Source organism: Molothrus aeneus, chromosome 3, assembly GCF_037042795.1.
Source record: "Molothrus aeneus isolate 106 chromosome 3, BPBGC_Maene_1.0, whole genome shotgun sequence".
Taxonomy (NCBI): Eukaryota; Metazoa; Chordata; class Aves; order Passeriformes; family Icteridae; genus Molothrus; species Molothrus aeneus.
The window spans coordinates 34839244-34858663 of NC_089648.1; the positions used below are offsets into that span (position 1 = coordinate 34839244).

The window sequence follows — 19420 nt, forward strand, 5'->3', positions numbered from 1 at the left end:
ACTGAGTGATTAATTTCAGCTTACTGGTTTAATTTTATTATTCTTAATCTATTCTTGTGATCTAATATGCTAAGCACATACAAAACTTGTAACCTATTTGATATAGTAGCAAAATTAATAAATGGGGGCATGTTACTGAGCTTTTTTCCCACAGAATCATGTGAGATAGGACTCAATGTACAGTAAATTTTGAATATTATTGATAGCTGAGTGTGGCCTGTACTTGCTGTGGAATAGAAACTTCTTTGGTTATTTGTGTAGTCACTTACAGGTCAAGACTGTGTGTGAGCTATTTTAACTCTCTCTCAAAACAGAGAATATCTATAGTAGTACACTTAAATAATTTGTATGGGGATACATAAATTCTTATTTTTCAAGCCTGCCAGAAGAAAAAAAACCAAACTGGAGTGAGGATTTAAAAAGAAGAAAAACAAAACTAAGATATTTAAGTTAATAGCTTTCTTTCACTCCCTCAAAACAAATCCGGCTTTACTCCAAACAGGCTTTTAATTCAGGCCCACTCATAGGGCCTGAACTAATTGTGAATTTGGCCAAGGCTTGGCAGAGTCTCACAGAACAGGCAAATATAACATAAGTACATTTTTTTGAAAAGTGTATGCAAGCAACTTGCTAACACCCAAAGGACAGGGGTCTTGTTGATTTTTGGGGTTGTTTGCTTTTTAACACTCCACAAGTTTTGTGTATTCTGAATTTCCTCCAGAAAAATTAATTGTGATGAAAACAGACTCCATGCTTTGGTTTACCAGAAAAACTACTCTGTGTGCCAGGAGGTCTTTGAAATCTAGGTCTCACATTTCTCAGAATAAACTGGGACCGGCCCTCTGTCCTTTGTATGAAAAATTGCTGATTTCCAAGACCAGATAATGCATTTGTACTGCCTACTGTTTCCTGTCTGGGTATGAATTTACTTAACTGGTTAAGGATACTCCATCATTATGTGATTGGTTAAATACACAAGGGATTTGTTTTGAGAATCTAGAGGATTTTATTACATAGCAAGCATGATGATTTGTGGAATACTATTTCCATCCCATCCCTTCAGTATCTTGACTACATTTCCATCTTACTGGCGTCTGCCCTCCTGATAGTTTATTAATTTTCAGGAAGGTAGGGGAGATGATACAGACTAACCCTACAGATGGTGGAGAGCAGTTGCAGAAACAATATATCAGAGAGCTGTGGCAGATCCCAACTTCCATTGTAGCAAAATCCACCGAAGGAACAGGACTGTGTTCTTTTCTAATTTAATCTAGTAAAATCAGGGTCTGAAATTCCTTAGTGAGATTGTTAACAGGAGAAAACTCAACTCTTTGCACATTTATTCATCAGCATCACATCTATCAATATATGAGAAGAGAGAGAAAAGGGGAGCGGATATGGGAAGATCCTGCATGTGGACTGTTCTGCTCTAACTATGCCAAATGACCTGTTCTCCTTAAATAATTTTGGTCTATCAGTCCACTCTCTTTGTGTGTATTTGATAACTCTTAATATCATGACATTAGATTTGCAGTTATTTACATTTTTCCCTGACCAAGCTATTTCAAACTTCTAATGAATGGCCTGATCAACTACTTAGATATTACATTGTCTTGGCTTGTGTTTACACTCTCTTGGACCCTCTTTTTGAAACTCAACCAACAGATTCTTTGGGCTTTGTCCTTAGAGAAAATACTTTGAACAATTTAGTCAAGCAATATAGAGCAAGTGAACTGCATATTTTGATAACAGGCCATCTTTATATGGTATTTATTAAAAAGATATATATTGTTATGCCTTACCAAAGAAGCTTAGGAAAGCTCCATTTCAAGTCTTAATTTAAAGGAACGCATTCCTTTGTGTTTTTTTACGTATCGTGACTGTCAAACTGAGAGTGTGACTGTCCAACTTCAGTCTCATGGAAAGAAATGTATCATTCCAGTTCTCTAGCAGGGTTATTTTAAAGTTTCAAATTTATTGCAACTTTTTGTAGTATGTTTAAGGCTTTAAACAGTAAACTTGCAAACCTCACCAACACATGCTTCAGATGGCATGTTGGTATCTGAGGATGGCATTACTGTTCTGCTAAGGAAATGGTCAAGAGTTGACTGCAGCGGATGCATATGAAAAACTAAAGATGCTTTGTAAGTTGATGATGATTTTATAGGTATTGTGCTGTCCAGCTTTATTCCATAACACTTTCTCCTGTCAGTATGAGATGGGTTAGATTGGAGAAGGACCCTAGTAGTGTTTGGGGCCTTCTGACACATTTGTACTGAGCAGCACAGCATCAGGGATCAGAAGGTGTAAGTAAACCTTTCAGCTGACCTAAGGATAAAAATGTTTCAAAATGATGGGCTTCTGTGCAATGGATATGCATGTTTACCATGGGCAAATGTTTAAAATAAATGTGATTAAATAAGTCAATACCATTCTGCATCTATCATGAACTCAGTGATTTTTAACTTTTTAATGTGGGTTAAAACTGCAGCATGAATAAGATTGTTTTCTCATGGTTCCAGTTAAAAATTTGGAAAGGAGAATATTGACATAGATGGCAAAATTATGATACATTTTTGTAAAAAAAATTTAAAAGTTTTTTGAACAAGAGCTAAGAGCTGTTACCTAGTTCAAATTACGGAGTGTACTGTTGTGTATGAACTAATATAAAATAGTTTGCAAGGGAGATTAAGGAATTATCAGTATTGTAAATTACAAGCAATAGCTTTTGCATGGCACTGTGTTCTAAATGGGATTTTTTTAAATGAGCAGTTTTTTAGTTAGACACAGTTAGCTGTGCCAACTGATTTTAGTGTAGAAATCTTCTGTAATAATTTATATTATTCTTTTATTTTTGATTAGGATCAAAGCATTTCGAACCCTCCAAGAAGCTCTCAAGTGCAACTATGAGCACTGGCAAATATGGGAGAACTACCTTCTCACCAGTACAGACATTGGAGAGTTTTCAGAAGCAATTAAAGCTTATCACCGGCTCATGGACTTAAAAGAAAAGTACAAGGATACACAGGTGGGGAAATTTTCATATTTAGTCATCCTATATGTTCACTAATTTTTGTTCAGAGACAGAGAGATTGATGATAGCTGGTGATAGCTGTGCTCTCAGTAATGATCGTGCACATGCCAATGAAGTTATGTAGGCAAGTGATTTAAGTTTTGGAGAGTTGGACTCTAAGAATAAATATTTCAAATTAAACTGGACAAAACTGAAAACCTTTGCATCCAGATTGCGTCAACTTTGTGAAAGCACATGTGTGAGCCTTGCAGTTTCAAGACCTATTTTTATATAAAATGCAGTGCATAATCCCTTCTTTCCATATTGTTCCTGCATATCTCTGTGTCAGAAATAATATCAATTGTTTAGTTGAAAGAAAGGGAAGCTTTTCCCATGTATTGGAAAATGCTACAAATGAGCCTTTGAAAGTGAACTGAATGCATTACAGTCATAATATTGATTCTTAATAACCAGAACAAAGAAAAATAGAAGAGGTATTTTGCTCATCTTTCACTGTAGTTCAGTTAAATTTTGTGTTTGTAAATGTATGCTCTGGACAAAATCCAGAAAACCTACCTTAACAGCTTCAGCTGGGATGCTGCCTTGCCTGAAACCAAGTCCTGAACCTAGCAGGGTTTTGCACACTCAGTGAAAATAGCAAGGTGAAGCTGAAAGGCAAGCCAAAGAATCTCTCGAGGAGTATAATAAAACACCTTCAAGAGCCTTTGTAAAATTAGCAGATCTGGTTGAAGAGCTTATGAGCTCTTAGTGAGATTATGTAGTACCAGGATAAGAGGAACCAGCTGCTCCTGCTCATGGATCCAAAGAATGTTTTGTTTCTTGTCCCATAAAAAGAGAAAAAGTAGCTTTCCTGGGAATTTGAGTCCAGTGATTAGGAGAGAGAGCAGATAGAATTGGTTAAAATTGTGGAAACATTTCATTTGGTCATGGAGTACAGGGCTGTTAAATACTTTTTTCACGTTACTTTTTAATAACTAATTGTACGTGAGTACAATGCTTATTACTAGTAAAGCCAGTCATGCCCAGGATAACATTCTGTATTAATAAAATCTTTCCGGTTTGGTATAGCTAAACATTAAACATTAGCACTGAAGAGTGTCAATGGAAAACTGTGTTATATGTGGTAAAGATTAGTGTGTTTGGCAGCTAGAGTAGTACCATAGTACTGGTGGGGCCTGTCATGGAGCATCTTGTAGATGATTGGCTTTTTTCAACTAATTTTTTTCTTAATTGCTACTTAAAATAGCATTTTTAGGAGTGGTCTACTGTATTATTTAAAACAGACTGACAGCTGACTAGGAGTAGAGGTTTCTACATCTCTTTGCCCATTTGAGATATTTTGAGATTATACAGATGCCTATTACTGTTATTTGTCAAATTTTATGCAATATATTTTATTAAAGGATTTGAAGATACTGCTTGTATTAAATTTCTATTTTTGTTGCATAACTTTTTTAATCTTGTTCTCATACAACTTTTATAACTTTTAAAGAAGTATATATGGTATCTTTCCTAAATTATTTTTGAATCTTAAAATTAACTTTGGCTTCTCATATGTGAAGTGTTTTATGGGTTTCATTGTAACTTCTAATACAGTTGCCTAAATTAGGAGGATTTTACTAGTTGCCAAGAAAAACCTCAGGGCCTGATTAGAGAATTTCAGGCTTGAAACAATTATCTTACAAGAGGAGAGTATTTCTGTAGCAAAACAAAAAAGCAGATAAAAATAAAAGCTTCTGCTGAAATTGTTTACAAAGTTCACCATTAATTGGTGAGCCTCTCCTTTTTTCCAACTGGACTGTTTGGAATAGGGATGATCTATAACCATCTTGTGCAATTGTATTTTGACAATCTGAAATAATGAACATGAGTAAACGAAAATATACACCATTGTTTCCATTAAACATAGTATGATCTTCTCTCAAGTTATATTTACTATTTGTAGTCATCATAGATTTTAATTGATAGACTACTAAGCTACATGGCATAATGGTGAGAAACAAGGTAGGAATTCCTAAAAAAATAATATGCACAGGACTGGAAGAAACAAGTTGAGTCATGGATTCCAGTTCTTTGTGAAAACCAACTGCTTTTAGCATAATCATTGCTGCAGAATACCCCTTGTGAGACTGAATGTATTATGAGTGTGCAATTGAATATACAATTTGAAGTGCCCATGATTTCTGTAGCTACATCAGACTTTAATTTTATTTCAGAATAGCATGACGTCATCTTTCTATATCACTGATTTCTTCTAATAATAGTAAAGCATTCAGATTCCCTGTTGATGATTTCTGTTAGGCCATTGTTGTCCTTTGTGCCAGTCTTCTGAGTGCAGCACACGGATTTGGGAAATTTTTCTTCCGTGCTGTTCTAGTTATTTAACAATGCCATCCTTGTGGCAGAGGTTCTGAGATCATGATATCATGGAGCTTGAAGATATGTATGCACAGCTTCTACAGATCGAATTGGACAAGGAAGAGGTAAAGGGCTCTTTATAAGTGAGCAACAATGCAGTAAAAGATTGCAGCAAATGACAGTTTCAAAAGTCTCAGTTTGCTAGCATTGTGTATAAATGTTAAAAGCACACTTTCTTACCTTCCCTCCTTACTGGTTCTTAAAATTCTTCACATTTCCATGTATCTTTTCATGTTCACAAAGCTGAGAAATATACCTGAAAAACCTTCAATATATGTGTTATGTAATAAAGCAGAAAGGCTAACTGAATTATCCATATTTTCCATTAGTAAATCAGTCACTATAAAGTACACAAGGAGAAAGCCTTACCTATTATAATCATCAATTTGGTCTCTGAGTTATTGATATGAGCTAGTAAATGTACTTGGAAGGTTTCTGCAATTCCTGATTATACTAATTTCCATCACGTGTGCTTATGGAGGCAATCAACCTTTTTTACTTGGAGTGTTGCAGTCTTCTGAATGACAGAGTTATTTTGTGGTTGGAAAAACTGTTTCAATACAGTATTTCAGAAACCATATCTTCAATATATGCTGTCAAAGATTATGAATACAGAAGTATGGACAAAGGATTCCACTTTGCTATTCTGTGCTATTGAGATTCTAGCACAGTTTTTCTGGTACCCTTTCCATCAAGTACCATCCTCATTTCAGCAGTTCATGTTGCCAAACCATTTCTAGCTAAAGGCCACAAGAGCATGTTCCAAGGGGATCTTGAAAAGCGAGGGTAGGAATTAATAATTTCTGGAGCTCTACTTCATTTAAGTAGCTCACTAATAACAATTGTCTCTATTATCAAATCCTTAGTTTGGAACGCAATAGGGAGAGATCACAGACTGCAAATTTGTCATTTTGGATCTGTTATCTGAGGGTTCTCATCTTTCTTGGGCACTGTCAAGTTTGATTAGTATTAGTGAAGCATCTGAAAATGGTTTGACCAAGAGAATTTTTATATGAAAGGAGTTGTTTGGAGAACAATTGTGAAATGAGAGTAACTGATGAAAATCACTGCATTTATAAATTACTTGGTTTATTTCTAAGGTTTTGTCTCACAGTATCTTTTGTTCAGTTTGTAGTAAACACATTATTCACAAAAGCAAAGGAGAAGGAGGCATGCAGTTGGTGTGATGTCATACTAAACGTGAACTCTCTGGTCATATGGAGCCCAGTTCATTAAAAGAGGCATGAAGAAAACCAACCAACCAAAAAAATCCTCTACTGCATGTTTGGGATCTTGGCCCAACAGAGCATTGCTGTAGTAGTTTAGTGTGTATGGCAGTTTAAAATCCCTCAAAGATACAAATTTTAACTTTTTTGGCAACCTAAATTGCAAAACTCTGCTACACTGCTAATACAGATCTGGATGATTAGTACAATTCACTTGCAGTTTGAAATAACTTTATTTAACAAGTGTGGACAACCAAGCATTAATGATTTATTACTGTTTAATGGACCTTTTAATCTGGGTCTTGACACTAGTTTCATTTTAACTGCTGTAGTGCCAAAGCTTACGTGATGGATTACAAAAAAAGGAAATGGATTATTGTGATAGAAGTGTAAGTAAAATCAAGACTCTATCAGAATAGGGCTAATTTTACAGTTGCTACATCCTACTGATTAAGGAAACTTTTTTTTTTAATGTACAAACTAAAACTTTTTTTAAAAAAGCTTTAAAACTTTTGATGATTATATATGATATTCACATGAACTAACATTTGGACTTTGATTAACAGTTTTGTTAAACTGAGAAATTGATTGAGAATTCATATCTCTGTGTGTGAATCCTCAGGACCAGTTCTGGTTCCTTGTCAAAAAGAACATAGTTTAGTGTTTTCTTGCACCGATGTTTTTTTATTACAGTGCTTTAGTAATGGAAATATCAGCACTTGCTGACGTTTTTCTAGCAACTCATTATAGAGGACCTGGTTAATGGTGGGATTTGGTGCCTTATATTCCAAATTATGAATATAAATTGGACTATTAATAGTTCATTGTATTTTCTGTTATCTTAAGTGAATTTTAAGAGATCTTGAAGGAACTGCCAGTTTGTCATATCATTTTATAAGGAATATGAGTGACTGTTGTGGTTTTGGGGGGACAGGAGGGGAGCTGTTTAACTCATGTTCAGTTGTTACTGTGATGCCATTAGTTCTGAAAAGATACCAGGTAGATGTTTATTTAATACAGTTATCAGCCATTTTGATTGATTTGGGTTGTTCTGCCGAGAATCTTCTGTATCTGATAAAACTCGTTATTTTTTGGGATGCATTGTAATTGAGTCATTCTACAGAAGAAAAGTTATTTTAGGAAAATGACATATCACAGGTGCTAAACTGGGTGTGTTTTTATTCTGAGTGTCATATACTTTGATACTGTCATAATTTTTGCATTACTTTCTGCCAGTGAACTGCATCTTGATTTGTGAGGTGTTTTTGTAAGGTTTGCAGCTATTCACAGGTCATCTTTGAAGTTAGTTTTATTACTGTCTTGATAATAATACTGCTGTATGAGATTTCATGTTGTTAGTATCACATGGACAAAAATGTTGAAGCATTAAAGTTGCCAAATTACAGCTCACAAGTCAGGAAGTACCGGCATGAAGGTGTTTGTGCAGCTTTTACTGGCCTAGCTTGAATGTAAGCCTGATGAAACTTCCATTCTGTTTTCATCCTTATTTCTTCCCCAGTCGCTGTCTCCTGCACTGCACAGGATGGGTACTACTCACTTGATAAACCACAGCTTTTCTGGGGTTTATTCTCTTCTAATTCATCATATGATCTACTGCTTTGATTTACATTTGCTGTTTCCTATTTTGCTGAGGAGAAACTGAGGCAAAGTGACTCTGTTTTCTAGTTTTCTGTGTCCAGTTTGGGACAAAAAGACTGGTATGATGTTGCATTTTTACATGCAAAATCAATCTCCCACCAGCAGCTGCACGTGCTCAGCATTTCTGCAGGTCAGATCCCACATTCTCAAGCCAGTGATTCAAAAAGTATGGCCACTAATTAGTGTTTGTAGAAGAGTTTGCTGGAACTGATTTGTCTAGTAAATCACCAGGAGTGCATTAAAAACAGATTCCCAAGGTGGTATTCCATTGCCTTTCAGTTTCCATCTTATCCACTGTACATCTTTCACTTTCTGCAGGTTGTTAAATAGAGGTCCTGTAAAAAAGTGTCTTCCATTACCTGAATTAATTTGGCTCAGCCTATTTACTGATCTTTTTATAACTGTATTAGAAGGTGAAAATACCTATAAGATATTTTCTGCCTCAGTTTCCTTTACCCAAATTTCTGTCTTATATTTTTGACCTCTTCACTCTTCACAGATTCAACGTAGAATCTTATAGATAAGGTTTAAATCAGTTGAATTATTCCATGTATTTCTTAGTAAATTCTGTACTTGCCATATGGCACAATCATTAATAGAGACCAAACATTACAGATAACATTATATATACTGATGTTGATTTGAGTTCGAATAATAACTCTCTCCTGGTGCTTTTTTAAGGTGCTGGCTATTCTGGTCAGAGCAGTAGTGAATGGTCTGGCAGATCGTGCTGGAGAGGTATCAAGTGGATTGAAGGGGAAACTGCAAGAGCTCTTGGGCAGAGTCACTTCACGAGTGACAAATGATGGGGCAATCTGGAGACTTTATGCCCAGCTTTATGGAAATGGAGAGAATGATAGTAGTGAAGATATTGAAAAGGTAAGAACTAGAGTGCTATAGTAGAACATGCTCTTGTTCCAGACCTATTTTGCTTTAGTGTTTTATAGGCACATTGTCTTTTCTTCGTGTTCCTACAGCACACATTTTTGTTACAAAGGAGCAAGATGTTTTACATCCGTTTTCTTGGACTTGAAAAAAAAAAATCTCTTTTTTACCAGTGTTTCATTTCAAAACATCCTATCACATCCTTCACAGCATATGTGTATGGTCCTGAATTAGTATTCTGAAACTTTTCTTGGCAACAGTCTAACATCTATAAAAGTGGTATGAGTTTTGGCTTTTTTTAAATTGAAATATTTGATTCAGAAGATAGGCTATTACAGCTTCTGAAAAAAAAAAAAGGATCGTAAAGGCATGATCCAGTAGCAGTATAAGCCATCTGTGTTCTTTGTAATCACTAAGGGAAAATGCACGTAAAATAATCTACGCCACAGAGTACCCAGAGTAGAAATTTTTTGTCCTTAATTAGCTTAAAATGGACTTAAATAATAATACTTAATCCTTAGTCTGTTGAACCATTGGTTTCTCTTTACCCATCACTGATTTTGCTATGTTAGCTTCCATTTCTTGTCCTTATCACTTCCCAAGGAATTAAGTTGAGTCCTTATCACTTCCCAAGGAACTAAGTTGATTGCATTTCCAGAATAACCACTCTGCACTGCTAGAAGTGTTTACTTTGTTGTATGCTGGAGCATGCTTTGCATTTGATATTAAATTTCAAAAAGTTCAAATAGCCTTGCACAGTTCAAAAATAATTAGGGTCATCAGATCTTCACTGAAGTTGAAAATACACGACGTCAGCATTCAGTATATGTTCACCAATGGGGGTACGCCTTTGGCCTGGGCAAAAAATGCCTCTCTGGAGGATTGCTTAATATCAAGCAGGGAAGATGGTTAGGCCTATGAATTGTATTCCTGTGGGCTTAAATTTATAATCATTTGTGCCTTGCTCATTGTCTCTTTGTGCTCTGCCCTGTGAAGAGCCTTGTTTAGTCATTGTTGGTGTCTATTATACCTCCAATTCCTCCCTTTCGTCTTCTCTATTTTTCTTTACAGCCGAAGAGTAAGAGGGATTTGGCGTATTTAGAATGCAGAAATACAGATACTGCAATATCCTGTAATATATCCTCAAATTCTTACTCAGACATGCAAAGCAGCAGAGGCCCTATCTATACTATGAATGTAATCATTTCAGAATCTGGTCACATCATGGTATTTTTAACTAACCCAGTTAAAAACATGGTTTCAATTTGTAGAGTATAGACTGTACTTTAACTATGTTTCCTAATCAGGCTGGTTGTGGAACACACAGTGTAGCTTGCTTGTGAGATGGAATGATGTTTATAAATACTTAAGGTATGCTTACATGTGTATGCAAATATCCTGGTATGACAGTACCACAGATCCAGATCATAAAAGAAAAAAACTGCCTAAAGCCACAGCATGTATAATTTACAGTGTAAAAATTAATTTGCTATGCAGCAAATAATCACTGATTTCTGATATCATGTTATGAAGTAAAAATGATAAAACCCGTATTTATTGGCTTTACTGCCACAAGCAGCATCATGGGTCAGTCAGATAGTCAGTGAATATAACCATATCTGTAGAAAAATTCTAGATATATAGTTCGGTTTGCCACCCGCATTTATTAGGCAAAAGGTCAATGAATTCTAAAAGGGCATTATTTACTATACTGTGGCATCAAAGGACAAAAAAAGATGGGAACAAACCTTTAAATGTGTCATGCACCTCCTTACAAATATAGGGTTTGACCTTTATACCTTCCCATTCTGCACCTTATTTAGTGCAGGTTTAATTATCTTTAACCAGTTTTGTTCCTAACATTGAATTTGAAAGAACAATTTTGTATATGTGGCTATTTTCAAAGAGTGTCTTGGTTGCTGGGGGTTTTTACTTTTCTGTTCTGCTGATACATCTGGTGCCACATTAATCACTAGGGTCTACAGTTAAAATTCACAGCAGTGCTTTGTAAATTGAATCAAAGTCAGTCAAGGTTTGCAAGTTAGGAGTGTAAAATTACTGAAGTGTTGGGTTTGTGGTTCTGTTTTGGGGTTTTTTTCTTTAGCTTAGCATATATTTACTCTCACACTTCAGTGTATCTGAACTGCCACCTCATTCAGTACTTCTTTCTTCCCTACACTGGATGCAGTCCAGTCCACACCTTTCCCACTGAGGAATCTTTCCAGCCTTCAAGTTTCCTGCTGATCCATCCCAGGCTATGAATCCCTTCTGTTCCTTGAACTTTCCCCAGCTCATAACTGTTTCCTTTCAGGATAAATCCAGGTTCCAGAAGTGCAAATAAACAGTCCACAAGACTTTGAATTCTTTCCCCTCCTTGACATCTGTCAGCAACCCCCCCCCTCCCACCCCCCCGAATTTGCTGCTCTGACTCAGACACATGTAGACTGAAATAAGACTGCTGCAAAAACTGTTGTTCCTTCTCTTGGAAATTCTTGCCTCTGCTTGCCAGAACTACTACCAGTTATAACCTAGGTTATTATGAAAAAAAAAGTAATTCACTATGATTTGACTTACTATCCCTTTATTGCCATTTACAGCAGCATGAGCAGTTCAGTCATCTGTGCCATTCTGAGAGAAGGTGGAAGCTTCTGGAGTGACAACCCTCACAATCAGAAGTCTTTACTGTGCTCATGTATATGTCCCACACTGAAACTTTTTTATTCTTTTATATTAAAATTAAAACTTTTATTCTCTTATATTAAAATAAAAAATTTTATTCTTTTATATTAAAATTAAAAACTCTTAAAAAAGGTTACTGGAGAGTTGTCACTGGACTAAGCCATATAACTTCTGGCATGTATTTGTTTCATGTTTTTGATGCTGTAGCAAGAAAACAAAATTCAAAAGCAAAAATCAATTTCTTCTGCTAAAATTATTTTATTCACCTTAATGGGATCCTCCTTCCATATTGTTTACATTTTTTTATCCTGTTCACACTGAGAACCAGAGCAGTCTGGCAACTAATAGCTACATCTATAAATGCATCTTTCCCCAGATTACATATACAGGAAGAAAGCTTTGATGTATTCACTTAACATTTTTTAGATATGAATTTGCTGTTTGAAGTGTGAATGCAAGTATTTTTCTGTTTTTCATGTGCATTTAATTATGATGACTTGGCAAACATGGGTCACATCCATCAGTCTAGACAGATTTTTAAAAGATAAAAATTAGACAGATGTTACTTTATATGCTTCTCATACTTGAGCTGCAGTACTGGTGAAGCACATCTGTGTTACAGCTGGCGCTTACTGCTGCAGAGGAGGACACTACTCCAACTCACAGGAAATCAAGTATAGTAAAGATAGATTCATTTTCTGGATTCACCACTAATTTTGTAGATACTTAAAACTATTTACTTTCCTAGTTAATTTTCTGACATTCTAATAATTTTTTTTCCTCCTTGCAGTCACTGCAGTATCTCACTAAGGCACATAAATGTGAAATTCAATCAAGTGATTGGGAGAAAGATGTTTCTTCTTTTAAGGAAGTGGTGAAAGGAGCCATAGAGATTGCACATGGTATGTTCTCCCTTTTATTTTTCATGAAGATTGTAACAAATATTTATTAAGCTTAGTAGCAAAATAATACTCTACCTATATTGTATTTATTCCTACTACTAGGAGTGCTGTAACAGAGATTATCATCCTGATACTGCATACAAAATATACTTGGAATGAGGCAGAAATTGTGTAGGGTGAGTCAGTAAACATGACTGGTAAATATGGAATCAATTAATTTCATGATCTAGCAACTTCATAAAGCAAGTGAAAATGCATCTGCAGTTCACCTCAGTCCTCAGATCATCAGATAAATTGTTTGATTGAATATGCTAGTCAGGAAATGAATGAAACTTACTAAGATTATTCCCTGCTCTTTGGTACTTAGGTTTAAGAAGGATACACATACCTGTTGTGTTTAGAGTTATCGTCTCAAAATTACTTGGCTTTTTTTTTTACTTTTTGGTTTTTTGGGGGGGATATGACATTTAAAAATGTCTGTGGAGGGTGTCAAGATCTTTAATTAAATGTTTTTTTTTAAAGATTATTGCTAGAGTGGTAATGCTTTTTCATTTTCGGGTCTTTCTCTGTTTGGATTCTAGTGGCTATAAAATGCAGCAAGAACAAATCTAATCATCAGGAAGCTTTGCAGATACTTTCTTCAGCTCGGCTCAACTTACGTGGCTTGTCATCCAAGGCAAAGGTAGGAATGTTTGAAAGGTAGGAATTTTTGTTTGAAAGCTAGAAATCTTTGTTCTGTTGCCAGAATTTCTCTGTTTTGAATCAATTATAGATCAAATAATACCTGCCTGTTGCAGTGCATCATCAGGTGATGTTCATTTCCATGCTGTTGAGGTTTCCAGTTTTAAGTAAACTTTTATTTCCCTTCTTCCTGCTAGGCTTTGTTGCAATACTAGTCTAAGAGACAGCACTGACATTTTAGAGTAAGGTAGAACTTGATTTAAAATGTTGGACAAACTGAATTGTACAGATTTGCATGTTTGAAAGCAATCAGTCATTTCCAAGACCTGTTTTTAATGTAAGTAGTCATGGGATAAACTGGGCAGTCTCAGAAAAAAATGGATCTAAACCTGCAGAAAGGACCCAGATGTATCAAGATTCCTTTGCATCACTTGGGGTGTTTTAAAAAGAGTTATTTATTAAAAGACAGAACTAATTTTTAATCTGGTTTTTGTGGATACCCTACCAATTCAGATGTCAATTACTTGAAAAAGTCATCATATTTGAATCATACATTTTCTGTTAAAATACACGTCTTAAAGAGGGATTCCTCCTGCCTGTAAAGTTAGTAACTGTGAATCACAGAGCTGAAGTTTTATAATGTGTGCTTGTGCTACAAAGTGTTGATTTGTCATCAGTGTGCTAAACTTGGCTCATTTTCTTTTAAGTTCTTTAATTTTAAGGATAAAAGCCTAGGAAAGTTGCATAAGCAAACACAAGCTGGATCTATAACTCAGCTTTTAGATACAGGTATTGGTAAGACTTTCAAATGTGTTGAAAAAAGAGACAACATATTTTTGCTCTTACTCACAAAATATGATTGTGTTTTCTTTAAAAAAGGTGCATAGACTGAGTATTACTGTAGAGAAAGCACTAAATGATGTACATTATATGAATGCAAGTCCAGGTGGTTTATATTATGAAAGATCATGTCTTATCTGAAAGATTAATAATATATGACTCTAGTAAACTCTATTTCAAGTTCCAAAGGCACTAATTAAATGAACCTCTATATTATTGGCAGCTAATGATTTTCTGTTACTTCTGAGAAAACTGTCATATTAGAAATGAAGCATTTTATGTGAACTCACTGGTTTTGCATCCCATCAAGATGTCATCCTACTTTGAATTTGAAGTAATATTGAATGTTCAAAGTATGTTGTACTTTAAAAACTCAGTCATCTTCTGTCAGATCCTATGCACAAACAGTTTAGCACTGTTTATGTCTGTCCAAGCTTGATTGCATCTCATTTTACTGCCCTGGGAGTCATTATTAGTGTGAGGATTTTTTTAAAATTTTTAAATTCAGCTGAATAAAGCACTTTAAAAATGGGCTAAGAACATACTCACTAGTTAATATTTCAGGAGGAATAAAAGAACAGTGAAAATAACTGATAAAAGATAAAATTCCAAAATTTTGTAGTCAGGATATGCAATTGGAACAAATAAGTAGAACAGGTGAAACAATGTCACTGCTTCCAGGATCTCCATCTCTTGATGTTTGAGCTCCTGTGTGTGTCAGACTCATGAAGCACCCACAATCTGTGAAAGGCTGCAGATGTGCTGCTTCTGGGCTCTTTTCTGCACAGGGCCTGCTAGACAGTCACATGCTGTGGCAAATAGCACAGTGGGCACTCTTCTGGTTCTTGTCCCAATGAACCCTTTGGATCTGACATCATTTGTAAATGCATGAAAGGTGGGCACTGTTTTGGGGAGACATGGGGCACAAAGCCCAAAGAATGATGGTGCTTGAAACATCCCCAGGCTGTCTCTAGCTGAATAGATTTCTCTAACTGTATAGAAAATAATTTAAAAAGAGAAAATAATTATATCATTCTGATTTATTTACCTATCTTACCAGAAATAGCCACATTTTTCTGTCACACTCCTGGTGTGAAGTTTCTGTACTTGTAGCATGAATATGTTCCTATTGTTATGTAAGATGTTCATTATTTCAGTGACAACATTGTTTTGAGGCACGGTGAATACCTTAGTTCAAGCCTTTTAAGTACATTTTTGTTTATATACATATCTGTATTATCCTTTTATGTTTTGATGTACTGATTGTATACTGATGTACAGATGTACTCCAGAGCAACTTTTGTTTTCTTGGTTTATTTTTGTCTCTAAATGTAGGTTTTGTGATTGTGTCAAATGAAGTGTGAATCACTCTCCCTTTACATAATGAAGGGAAGAAATATGTTTGGGTGTCCCCCCCTTCCCCATATTTCTGTGTAGCAGTACCTCACATAGCCTCAGTATTAAATAGATGAAGATTATGATTGCTCATGAGTTAGCTGCTTTTTTTTTTTTTGTTTCTAATAATGTCTTAAGATCTTGAAAAATTTTTATTACTCTGTAGTGTTTTGTTTTCTCTGGTATAACTAGTTTCACACAGGTGAATGCCTCCACCTATGCATGTCTTGACATCAAATGTGAAAAAATATTTATTTGAAGTTTTGGAGAAAATGAAGCAACAGAATATGAAACTGGGGAAAGTGGTCATTAAAATTCACAACCAATTTGTCAGTAGGTGGGCTTATAAACTTCAGTGACAAAATGTGAGATGCTCTTCTAATTTAAGTTTCATGAAAAAGTCCTTTACTTTCAATGGAATCAGGAGTCAGTGTAGGCAGTCAGGTCAGAGCAGAAACCCCACGTCCACAGGAGGATTTGAACCCTTTTGGCACAATATCAGGTGTGTGGCTCAGATTTCAGGTCTATATGCAGGATATGTGTCTGTATGTGTGTATAACTTCTGTTTATTAGCCACAAAATGGCCTTTTCTTAGAGAGAGATACCATCATCGTTTCCAAAATTATGAAAAGCAGTATAGAGATCATGAGCTTCCTGTATTTTGTCTCTCCCCTGAAGGAGAGAAACTGTATATATTTTTTAAAGGTATTTATTTATAAAGTGCTTACAAGTATTTCTTTTTGTTGTGCAGCAACTTTTCATAGATGTAACAAGTAATGAAGTTCACAGTGAGATAGCTGATGAGGTGACAGCTATGGACAACATGATTGCTGAACTTCAGGAGCTGAGCAACCAGCTGAGAGACCAGTGCTGAGATATGGACCAAATTTTGGGACAGGATAATGATAATGATATGTTTCTTTTGCCACCACTTTTGCTGATGAAATGGTAACAATTCTAAGGCAACAACACCCTCAATAAACACTTTTCTGTACAGTGCTGTTCTTGTGGTCAGCTTTTTTCAAAGTTCCTGCTGCCTTTTAAGATTCTTTCTTACCTGGTCCCACTGTCTTACGAAGTTGCATGTTTTGGTTCTTCAGCCCCAGATTTCCTAGAAGAGAGCTGCTGATGTTTGTAAGGTGATTATGGAGGATTAGTTCTGCCTGCTTCATCCACCTTGGTGCTGGGATGCTGGAGGATGCCCCACCCAGGGAAGGAGCAGGGGAGGTGCTGGTCTGGAGGAGATGAAGAAGCAAGAAGCAGAAGTGGGAGCTGAGCCCAGCCAATTTCCCATTTTAATTCAGTGTTAATTGCTTACAGGGTGGGAGTGGGGTCCTGAGAGCAAGAATTTAGTCTTTTTTGTTCTTCAGGTAATACTGTTAAAGTAGAAGGCTGTTTGTTGCATTAGGATTTGCAAACCATTATTACTTAAAGCAGTATTGGTTTGTTCAATATACATAACTTGTATCCTGTGGGCAGTATACTGGTACTTCATTTGGGCCTTTATAGGCAGGGGAATTTTCCCCCCCTGAGGGAGCAATAAAACTGCAGTCTAAAATACTTACATCTGACTAGACCCAAGTGTCTTATTTTCATCTGGACTATTTTGCATGGTTTCATTTTTCAGCATCTTTGCTACTGCTCTTCTTAAAATAATATTTTTTTCAGGGTTTTCCAGAAACCTGTGTGAAATAATTCCCTCACATATATGGTTTTGGCTTGCTCCTCCATATCAGAATGGTGTGGTTATCTGTCTTCTGGCTTTTTAGAGTCTGTGGTAAGAATCTTCTCCCTGAAGAGAAAGCCAGAAGGTACAAGTAAACCAAATAATTATTTTGATTTGAAGCAGCAGTACATGCATGTTATTTTGGTGCATGAAGGGGTAAACCATCTTGACACAATTGTAAAGCTGCACATCTTTGTAAGGCTCTTAGAATGGAGAATAAATTATTTGTTGACAGTATTTAAACATGAGGTTCCCACAGAAATTGCTGTCTTAGTAATAGGCTTACCTGCTAGTGAAGGACAGCTGGCTCCAAAACACCTTTGTTGAAATTGCCCAGAAAGAGAGGAGACTTTATAAGTTTTTACAGAGGGAATTTGCCTTAGCTGCTTCCATTTTGCTCATACATATAATGAGAAGTCCACCTGACAGAAAAAAAAAAGGCTGAGAGTTTTGTGACAGACTGGCACCACTGCCATCTTTTTGATAGGTCATGTTTTGATGTGACTTAACCTTACTCACTAAGGAAAAGAGAGTATATTTAAAACTATTATTTTGTTCCCAGCACTAAGTTTTTTAGGAAGAAGGGGTTTAGTGGAATAGCTCAGTGGCAGAAAAATCTTCAATTTTTTGTAGTAATCTTATGGCAAATTTTAAACTGGAATTATATACCATGATTAGCTTGAAAACATGAGATTTGAATTCTGTTATCTTGATTTAAAAGACAATAATTCTATTGAGTCTACCTGGGACATTTTATAGCTGCAGTTTAGCATTGCAGAACATGAAGCCAGATTCTTTTTTGTGTAGTGGTTTCTGCCTAGCATTTAAAAAAGATGGATGGGAAGTTAATACTTCATGTGGAATATTAGAAGAGTTTGTGGAAAAGCCTTCAAGTCCTTCTCCATTTGATTTTGTTCTTTTGAAGAGTCTTCCTGTTTCTTTGCCTTAAAGTGGTCAAGTGAAAAAGTCATTCTGCTCTTTCAGTAGTTTCTGCTCTTACAGTACTTCACATGTTTTCTCAGCACAGATCTTATCCCCATTTGTGCCTCCCTGTCTTAGCAGATGCATGGAATGTAAGCAGCTTTGTCTTTCACCTAATACAGGGAAAACCAGGTGACAGCAGACAGGGTGTTCCTGTCTGTAGAGGGGGATGACTAGTGTTAATGACAGCACATCAGTTTTCCTGTCACAATTAATGTAGTAAAGGGGACATGTCTGCAGAGACTTATAAATACACAACTGAAATATGTACAGACAATATACATGGTGTGAAAGATGGCAAGGCAGGAGCTGACTCATCATTAAGGAGTCTGGCTTTTCAGGGCAGATGATGCCAGAAGACCTCAGCCACTTCATCCATGAGACTGAACACCTGATGTAAATAAATCTCTTTACCAGGTATGTACTTGCTACCTCTTCCTATGAATTTGGGATGTTTTCATCTTCCTCAGGTACAAGGTGAGCCCATACTTTGAGTTTCTTTGGAGATCATCACAGGCCTTTTTAAACTTTGCAGACACAAAAAGCCATGTCAGTTTTGTGTGGCACTGATTTTCTCTGTTCCTTCCAGCAGTATTTGGTTCAGAATAGCTTTAGGAGACCATTGTCATGAAGACAATGTTTCTATAAAAGCTCTGGCTGTCAAGAAAAATCTGGCTAGTATTGAAAGAGGAAGAATCATTTCCTAAACAGACTTCAGACTTTTCAGCTTTCCATCTTATGGGAAGTGTCTGTCTTCTTACTTGGATCACTTTCATGACAGCTGCAGAATCCTTGAGAGTTTAGCAAAACTGTACAGTCCTTTCCTAATACAGTTGTCACATTTGCAAATACCTCTATAACCCCTCTGTTATTTTCAAAGCTCTATGTACAGAACATGCTACCTATTATTAATTAGTAGACTTGATTAAGAAGTAAGTTGCAGGAATGGCCTACAGTTCACTTTGGGTAGAACTTTGGGTACTTTTCCCTTCTT

General features: G+C 36.0%; 1 protein-coding gene across 1 annotated transcript in view; it reads left to right on the forward strand.

Moving 5' to 3' along the window:
* Positions 1–16715, forward strand: part of TTC27 (tetratricopeptide repeat domain 27) — a 111545-nt gene extending 94830 nt beyond the window's left edge. Inside the window, exons 16-20 of the mRNA XM_066547899.1 lie at positions 2863–3028; positions 9019–9216; positions 12692–12803; positions 13385–13485; positions 16471–16715. Coding sequence (XP_066403996.1) covers positions 2863–3028; positions 9019–9216; positions 12692–12803; positions 13385–13485; positions 16471–16593 — 700 coding nt within the window. The 3' untranslated portion in view covers positions 16594–16715. The remainder of the gene's footprint in view (positions 1–2862; positions 3029–9018; positions 9217–12691; positions 12804–13384; positions 13486–16470) is intronic.
* Positions 16716–19420: the final 2705 nt, after the last annotated feature.